The 10,000-nt window shown below is 45.3% G+C and overlaps 1 protein-coding gene across 1 annotated transcript in view; it reads right to left on the bottom strand.

Moving 5' to 3' along the window:
- LOC123770600 (adenylate cyclase type 2) overlaps positions 1 to 5,219 on the bottom strand; it is a 41,855-nt gene extending 36,636 nt beyond the window's left edge. Inside the window, exons 1-3 of the mRNA XM_069301749.1 lie at positions 5,089 to 5,219; positions 2,643 to 2,754; positions 1,936 to 2,063 (exon numbers count right to left, since the gene is read on the bottom strand). Coding sequence (XP_069157850.1) covers positions 1,936 to 2,063; positions 2,643 to 2,754; positions 5,089 to 5,186 — 338 coding nt within the window. The 5' untranslated portion in view covers positions 5,187 to 5,219. The remainder of the gene's footprint in view (positions 1 to 1,935; positions 2,064 to 2,642; positions 2,755 to 5,088) is intronic.
- Between the last annotated feature and the right edge of the window lie 4,781 nt (positions 5,220 to 10,000).

The following is a 10,000-nucleotide window of genomic DNA, read 5'->3' as shown; positions in this document are numbered from 1 at the left end:
TAAACAAACTTTTCAATCAATCGGCCGCCAGCTTCCCATCTCACACGACACGTGATTGGCTGGTTTAAAATCATGATGATACCTACGTCATTCTTTTATAAGTTATCAATTCATGAAATACTTTAGTTTGCGAGTTCACGAAGAAAAAATAGGGGGGGACTAGTGTATATACAATAATGTTATTGCAAAAGGTACAAATAGGTGAATACGCCTGGCTGTTAATCCCTACACTGCTCTTTTCACGCAACTCTGAATCAAAAATAACTTTGTGTTTACCTTTGCTCTTTGGAACGCAACTTTTCCCCGGGGAGCGACCGTTTATAGTTATTTGTTGCGGCTTTGGCAGTCCCAGTAATCTATAGGGCTGCCCAGTTAAGCCGGGCTGGCTGGCTGGATGGCTGGCTGGATGGCTGGTTTGATGGCTGACTGACTGGCTTTCTGGCTGGCTGGTTGACTGGCTGGCTTGATGGATGACTGGCTGGTTTGATGGCTGACTGGCTGGCTGACTGACTGGCTGGTTTGATGGCTTTCTGGCTGGTTTGATGGCTGACTGACTGGCTGGCTGGCTGGCGGGCTGACTGACTGATTGGCTGGCTGGCTGGCAGGTTCTGTACCTTGTCCAGGAAGCAGCCCATGACAGCTGACTAACACCCAGGTACCTATTTTACTGCTAGGTAACAGGGGCATAGGGTGAAAGAAACTCTGCCCATTGTTTCTCGCCGGCGCCTGGGATCGACCCCGGAACCACAGGATCACAAGTCCAGCGTGCTGTCCGCTCGGCCGACCGGCTCCCAACGGTCAAGGAAGACTCAGACTAAATCCATAAACGTATCTCTTTCTACCTGTTCCATCCGTCTGTCTGTCTGTCACACCCTTCCTCGGGATCATCTTACAGAATCAAACACCAGCTCCACCTACTGCATGAACGTCACTTGGAACGACTTGAGAATGGTCCAGGACGGACCAAAACGTCGTCGTCCCTTCACCTTCTAGTGTGTGGTCTGGTCAAGTCACTTAGACCATCCAATTCCCCCCTTACCTGTCCACCCCCCGCCCCTCACTCCACCTGCCCGTCACCCCTCTGTCCACCTGTCTATCACCCACATGTCCCAGTATAGCAGATATCTAATCCTCTGCATTAGCGACATGTCAACACACAGCCATCCATAATTGTGGAAAGATATACAGGTTTCGTAAGGCGTAAATGCTAGCTATAGCCCAGGGGCCAGATTCACGAAGCAGTTACGCAAGCACTTATGAACCTGTACATCTTTTCTCAATCTTTGGCGGCTTTGTTTAATTATTAAACAGTTAATGAGCTCCGAAGCACCAGGAGGCTGTTTATAACAATAACAACAGTTGATTGGCAAGTTTTCATGCTTGTAAACTGTTTAATAAATGTAACCAAAGCCGTCAAAGATTGAGGAAAGATGTACACGTTCGTAAGTGCTTGCGTAACTGCTTCGTGAAGACCAGACCACACACTAGAAGTTGAAGGGACGACGACGTTTCGGTCCGTCCTGGACCATTCTCAATCACAATCCACAATCGACTTGAGAATGGTCCAGGACGAACCGAAACGTCGTCGTCCCTTCAACTTCTAGTGTATGGTCTGGTCTTCACGAAGCAGTTACACAAGCACTTACGAACGTGTACATCTTTCCTCAATCTTTGACGGCTTTGGTTACATTTATTAAACAGTTTACAAGCATGAAAACTTGCCAATCAACTGTTGTTATTGTTATAAACAGCCTCCTGGTGCTTCGGAGCTCATTAACTGTTTAATAATTGTAAACAAAGCCGCCAAAGATTGAGAAAAGATATACAGGTTCGTAAGTGCTTGCGTAACTGCTTCGTGAATCAGGCCCCAGGTTCGTAGTGCTTGCGTAACTGCTTCGTGAATCTGGCCCCAGGTTGACGCAAACAGTTGCGTACCTGATAGCGTGGATCATCTCCAGACCCATCTTGACGCAGTTGACGGCATGGTTGGGTCGGGACACAGGCAGTCCGGACACACAATAGTAGCAGTCGCCCAAGATCTTGATGCGTAGACACTGGTTCTCCTGTGGGGGGACACATGGATACAGGTTACATCTAGGAGGATACAGCTCACGCCAGAGGGGGGAGGGGGGACACAGGTGAGACACTAAACAGGGGGAAGAGGGTGCTTTGAGACGGTGGAGTTATACATATATAGAAAACAGGAAGTTGACGTAACATGGAGAAGTAGTAGAGAGAGAGAGAGAGAGAGAGAGAGAGAGAGAGAGAGAGAGAGAGAGAGAGAGAGAGAGAGAGAGAGACAATAACATACACTACCCATAAGCCACAGAGATATGAGATATACTACATTAACTCTACAAGAAGCGTCCTACAGGCCGCTCTGGTATACCCACTCCTATCCTTAAGCATAGGTAAACCACTATAGACCCCATCTGGGGCACGGTTTGCAGCTGTTGCAAGTGCAGGAGCGGCATGTGTGAGTCTGACTCATGGTGTTTAGACTTCACCTCACTAAATGCAAGGTTATGATAGGAACAGCTTAAAAAAGGGGAGGAATCTATCAGTATGATATAAAATTGCACATGTTTCATATATAATATCAAACGTAAACACTGTAGGCGACACATGCACCATCTACTCACCTTGGCAATCTGGTCGAAGCGGCCGAATAGGTCATTTAAGGTCATTACAAGGTCACAGGCACTCAGCTGCTCGGAGAGTGGAGTAAAGTTGACGATGTCTGCGTAGAGGATGCTGTGAGGGCGAGAAGGGCATTGAGAGAGAGAAAAGAAGAGAGAGAAAGAGAAAGAGAGAGAGAAAGAGAGCCGAGACAGCGAGTAATGGTCAACACAAATGCCAAATCATCATGCATAATAGGAGCGGTAATAGTACAATTAACAGTTTCAATAACCACTTCCCCCCTAGTGACAAAAAATGGGTGACCCCGCATTTCAGGGCAGACTACGCTTGTTTCCATGTTAATGACGCTTAACACAGTGACTCGCTTAGATAAAACATCTCGTATCGCTTGTAGGAATTGTATCCGAGTTAATTGACAACTGTCATCATAGACAAAGTCCCATTTACTGTATAATTGTTAGATAATGATTGTATACATTCAATTTCCAACACTACACTACAACTGACTGATGACTATCACAAAATCTTCATTTTGAACAGCTTTTATGCTATTAATAATTATTGTTCACACGTTTTCAAATATATTTACGATGCATAATTTTTGCTTTTATTTTTAAAAATAAATCGTACATTGGAAAGGAAATAATATGGCCGTGGCATCAGTCCAAAATATTAATATTGAATTTAGGTCGAGTGTCGGATCTCGCATGACACCATTCACAGTGGGATAATATTTCACCTGCTAATTTTTGTTATTAAAATGTCAAAACAATGGGAATTGATGGAGTGTTGCCAACATCACTTTGCTCCTACAACAACAGCTGACGTTTTTATCTCTATCGAGGCAGCGCCAATAGGAGCAGCTGCCTCGTATGGACCAATAGGAGCTGCCTCGTATGGACCAATAGGAGCTGCCTCGTATGGACCAATAGGAGCTACCTCGTATGGACCAATAGCAGCTGCCTCGTATGGACCAATAGGAGCTACCTCGTATGGACCAATAGGAGCTGCCTCGTATGGACCAATAGCAGCTGCCTCGTATGGACCAATAGCAGCTGCCTCGTATGGACCTAGCAGCTGCCTCGTATGGACCAATAGGAGCTACCTCGTATGGACCAATAGCAGCTGCCTCGTATGGACCAATATCAGCTGCCTCGTATGGACCAATAGGAGCTGCCTCGTATGGACCAATAGCAGCTGCCTCGTATGGACCAATAGCAGCTGCCTCGTATGGACCAATAGCAGCTGCCTCGTATGGACCAATAGCAGCTGCCTCGTATGGACCAATAGCAGCTGCCTCATATGGACCAATAGGAGCTGCCTCGTATGGACCAATAGCAGCTGCCTCGTATGGACCAATAGGAGCTGCCTCGTATGGACCAATACCAGCTGCCTCGTATGGACCAATAGCAGCTGCCTCGTATGGACCAATAGGAGCTGCCTCGTATGGACCAATAGGAGCTGCCTCGTATGGGGCCAATAGGAACTGCCTCGCATGGACCAATAGGAGCTGCCTCGTATGGACCAATAGGAGCTGCCTCGTATGGACCAATAGGAGCTGCCTCGTATGGACCAATAGGAACTAGGGAGTGTGGGTGTCTGAAGGGTTCATCACCACCTCTTCTCCTTCCATCTCGACTACACACTTACTGTGGAAGCTCATTATATATTGCTGAGGTTTCGTAGTGCTTGACGCTTCCTTGTCAATGGTTACGTATCCTTTGATGGTCTGAAGAAGGGTGGTGTGGGTGTTGCATTAGGGGGGGGGGAGCTGTTGCAAAGGTGTTGCAGGAGCAGAGACATGGTATATACGAACTATCAACCTCTTCATTAAAACCACCACAATGCCTTGTAGACCAGGTATACCATTAGAGAATGATGCGGAATTAAGGTAAACTTGTCTGGGAAACGGGATACCTGTAGGTATATGTAACCTAGATGTTACACACAGAAATGACGATAGTGTGATGCATCTAGTGAACAAATCCACAAGGGCCGTGACGAGGATTCGAACCTGCGTCCGGGAGTATTCCAGATGCTGCCTTAATCGACTGAGCTACGACATGCTCCCGGACGTAGGTTCGAATCCTCGTCACGGCCCTTGTGGATTTGTTCATTTAACCCAGATGTACGTCCCTAACCAAACCAACACCCAGGCCGGCCTACCTCGCTAACTAGGCCGCCCCAGGCCGGCCTACCTCGCTAACTAGGCCGCCCCAGGCCGGCCTACCTCGCTAACTAGGCCGCCCCAGGCCGGCCTACCTCGCTAACTAGGCCGCCCCAGGCCGGCCTACCTCACTAACTAGGCCAGCCGCAAGCCACCCGCAGGCCAGGCGCAGGTCAGCCTACCTCACTAACTAGGCCAGCCGCAGGCAACCCACAGGCCAGGCGCAGGCCAGCCACAGACCAGCCGCAGGCCAGCCGCAGGCCAGCCGCAGGTCAGCCTACCTCACATTGTTGTGCCGCTGGACGTATAGGTCGTGGAACTGCTTCTTGGGTTGAGTGTTGACCGGCTGCTCCGTCGTCTCTCCCGCCAACCGCAGCATTGGCGTCTTCACCTGTCAACCAAGATCAACCTTAGTCATGGATCCTGTTACTTAAATCAACCAATCCGTTATAAATGAGACGTATTGGCACGCACACACACGCACAAATATTTCAAGCTGGTTAGTTACGTGGTTTGTGGCAGTATGCCCTATCAAGCACGTCATAGAAAACGAAGGATGTAAATATTTACGTTCTTGATGCATCGGATTCAATACGTCTTTGCGGGTTTCTGCTTAAGCAAAACACTTGTATTTTCACCTTAATAATATATAGAGAACAATATAATATCCAAATAATTTCATTTCTGGTTAGTACATTTATCGTCAGGTTAGTTTACATGAGTTTACCTGGAATTATTTAACTAAGAGAACGGGTTAACTAAAGGAACGACTTAACTAAAGGAACAGCTGTATGTTTACTGCAGCAAAGATGTTCATGAACATAAAACAATAACAATGAACATATTTTCACGTTGTCAAGGATTGTCGAATCATAATTAACAATCATAATTCAATCGCTAATTACCATGGTAATGATAGAAACAGTAATAATTAGATATGCCAAGATCAAATTAGGACGACCCAGAAAGGAACCATCGAACCGGCGCATATCTCCTTATGCCAGAGGAGGTTCCCTGAATGGCCATTTGGATCACCATTCATCTACGTCATCCCCCCTTTACGAAACCTGTACATCACACACATAAATCACAATAGCGTGATGCATCAAATGAGCAACTACACAAGGGCCGTGACGAGGATTCGAACCTACGTCCGAGAGGATCCCAGATTTAGGTTCGAACCCTTGTGGATTTGTTCAAAATGCAGTTTGACAGCTATCTCAAGGTAACAGTCGTTCCTATACCTCCCCAGCTGCTTATTTTATCGCTAGGTGAACAGGTGCATCAGATAACACGTGCCCAACAACTTCTGTCCTGCCTGGGGATTGAAAACAGGATTCTCAATTGTGGGTCGAGGATGTAGACCACTGTGCTACAGATGCTGATATTCCTGGGCTATTCCGGCTCCTGCTGGACCCCACCATTCCTGCTGGACCCCACCATTCCTGCTGGACCCCACCATTCCTACTGGACACCACCATTCCTGCTGGACCCCACCATTCCTGCTGGACCCCACCATTCCTACTGGACCCCACCATTCCTGCTGGACCCCACCATTCCTACTGGACCCCACCATTCCTGCTGGACCCCACCATTCCTACTGGACCCCACCATTCCTGCTGGACCCCATCATTCCCACTGGACCCCATCATTCCCACTGGACCCCATCATTCCAATTCCAGGAATTCATCATCTCAGCGCGGCTGGCTGATTGGAATTAGGACTATTACCTCGAGTATTGTAGAGTGACCGTCCTGCCTGTAGTGTCCGGCAGGTGGTCACTCCCTGTGTTCCTCACGCCCTCTCTCACACCTGTGTGACAGGTGTGTGACAGGTGTGTGTACACAACAGGAGAGCAGAAAGAGAGAATTCATAGACTTGGAAACCAGAGTAAAAAGAATAGGGATTCGAAAACAATCAAAAGAGCATCGATAATCTACTCACGATGAAATAAATCCCATTATTAGAGATTCAAAGGCTATGGACATAGCATCAAAAGCTAGTGAAAAAAGGCTCAAAGTCCATTTAACAGGATCACAGGCCCATTAAGGTCTTATAGCGTGTGACTATTCAAAGGTGGTCGAGCGTGCTAAAGAGGATCAGATCCTTTTAAAGAGAATCGGATCCTATTAGCAGAGAATTGGATCCTCTATACATAGGATTCGCACGAGAGGTCTCACAATGAACGGGGGATTGAGCGCTCAGACAGGGGGGGGGTTTCACGTTGTTGTTGGTCGTTGGTCTGTAGGTGTGATTTGCGTGTACACATACTCTCTGTACAGACGCGCGTGCGTACACACACACACACACACACACACACACACACACACACACACACACACACACACACACACACACACACACACACACACACACACACACCCCACACCACACACACCCCACACCACACACACCCCACACCCCACACACCCCCCCCCCCACACACACCCCCCCCCCCCCACACCTAGACACACCCCCACACACCAAGCAGCAACAGAGAGACAACTTTAGGAAATGATTCGGCCGCTTGTGTGTGGAAGCTGGAAGCACACATCACCATGACTACGGAAGCAGGTTACAGACCCACTATGCAACCCTTAGTGTTGCAGACCCCTAATAGCAACTAGGAGGTCTACAACACAGCCTTAAAGACTGAGGAAACGGCTAAACTATCCCTTTCAGACTTCCTTTCTAAGACACGGCAGAAAATGATTGCTGTTCTTTCTTTGTTTCTATCTAACTTCTTCCGTTTAGGTGTGCGTGGCTCACCAAAGTCTAAACCCAAGCCTGATACCAATAGACTTAACCCAAGCCTGATACCAATAGACTTAACCCAAGCCTGATACCAATAGACTTAACCCAAGCCTGATACCAAGTCTTAACTCAAGCCTAATACCAATAGACTTAACCCAAGCCTAATACCAATAGACTTAACCCAAGCCTGATACCAATAGTCTTAACTCAAGCCTAATACCAATAGACTTAACCCAAGCCTAATACCAATAGACTTAACCGAAGCCTGATATCAAAAGTCTTAACCCAAGCCTAATACCAATAGACTTAACTCAAGCCTGATACCAATAGACTTAACCCAAGCCTGATACCAATAGACTTAACCCAAACCTGATACCAATAGACTTAACCCAAGCCTAATACCAATAGACTTAACCCAAGCCTGATACCAATAGACTTAACTCAAGCCTAATACCAATAGATTAAACCCAAGCCTGATACCAATAGACTTAACTCAAGCCTGATACCAATAGTCTTAACTCAAGCCTAATACCAATAGATTAAACCCAAGCCTGATACCAATAGACTTAACCCAAGCCTAATACCAATAGACTTAACCCAAGCCTGATACCAATAGTCTTAACCCAAGCCTAATACCAATAGACTTAACCCAAGCCTAATACCAATAGACTTAACCCAAGCCTGATACCAATAGACTTAACCCAAGCCTGATACCAATAGACTTAACCCAAGCCTAATACCAATAGACTTAACCCAAGCCTGATACCAATAGACTTAACCCAAGCCTGATACCAATAGACTTAACCCAAGCCTGATACCAATAGACTTAACCCAAGCCTAATACCAATAGACTTAACCCAAGCCTAATACCAATAGACTTAACCCAAGCCTAATACCAATAGACTTAACCCAAGCCTGATACCAATAGACTTAACCCAAGCCTAATACCAATAGACTTAACCCAAGCCTAATACCAAGTCTACAACCTAAGTCTTAAATAATGTCGAAAATAGACTAACAATATAGTTGTGGAAAATTTTAATACCGGAAAATCCCCCAGTCTTAGAAAAACAATATTTTTATAAGTTTTTTTATATTTGCATATTGTTTGTATACAATATTTTTATACAAACAATATGCAAATATAAATTAATAACTAGCGCCGATAAATATGTGGACGTAAATTAAACTAATCACCCACAATCACATACAGTTACCACGAGAATAATTATTCCAACAGTCTTGCTAATAGCTTACCTCCAGTAATATAATTTTTAAATAACTCTGAAATTCCATTGGTTTTACCGACAATTCTGAGACTGAACAATTTGTGTTTGATGAGACAAAATTAATAATTTAATGTGAATTCGAAACGTCGAAATATTATGATAAAAAAAATATAGAGTGGAAGGTGGCAATATATAAAACCAACCGTCGACTTTAATATATAAAGCCAACCGTCGACTTTAATATATAAAGCCAACCGTCGACTTTAATATATAAAACCAACCGTCGACTTTAATATATAAAGCCAACCGTCGACTTTAATATATAAAGCCAACCGTCGACTTTAATATATAAAACCAACCGTCGACTTTAATATATAAAGCCAACCGTCGACTTTAATATATAAAACCAACCGTCAACTTTAATATATAAAACCAACCGTCGACTTTAATATATAAAACCAACCGTCGACTTTAATATATAAAACCAACCGTCAACTTTAATATATAAAGCCAACCGTCGACTTTAATATATAAAACCAACCGTCGACTTTACCATCACAATCACGGAGGTGACTGTGATATAGGACAACAAGTCGGCCAATATATATATATATATATATATATATATATAGCAGTGAGAGCTGATACCAACATAGCATTAAAAGAAGGCCTACATTATAGTAAAGTTAGACCTTCAAATAGCAGTGACACACCAGTAACGCAGCAAGAGCCACTCAACCTACAAAATAAGAGCTACTCAACACACTAATAAGAGCCAGCCACTGAGCAAACAAACAAAAGGTCTTTCATAGAGCACAGAGTATAATTTTATAATCCAATTATTTCACAGCTGAGATGAAACTCCTTCTCACCTCATCCGTGTGTGTGTGTGTGTGTGTGTGTGTGTGTGCGTGTGTGTGTGTGTGTGTGTGTGTGTGTGTGTGTGTGTGTGTGTGTGTGTGTGTGCGTGTGTGCGTGTGTGTGTGTGTGTGTGTGTGTGTGTGTGTGTGTGTGCGTGTGTGCGTGTGTGTGTGTGTGTGTACTCACCTAGTTGTGTTTGCGGGGGTTGAGCTCTGGCTCTTTGGTCCCGCCTCTCAACCGTCAATCAACAGGTGTACAGATTCCTGAGCCTATTGGGCTCTATCAATCTATGTGTGTGTGTACTCACCTAATTGTACTCACCTAGTTGTGTTTGCGGGGGTTGAGCTCT

This window comes from Procambarus clarkii, chromosome 46 (genome assembly GCF_040958095.1).
Source record: "Procambarus clarkii isolate CNS0578487 chromosome 46, FALCON_Pclarkii_2.0, whole genome shotgun sequence".
Classification (NCBI taxonomy): domain Eukaryota; kingdom Metazoa; phylum Arthropoda; class Malacostraca; order Decapoda; family Cambaridae; genus Procambarus; species Procambarus clarkii.
Note: the sequence above shows the minus strand (reverse complement) of the source record. Positions and strands in the feature narration are given on the sequence as shown.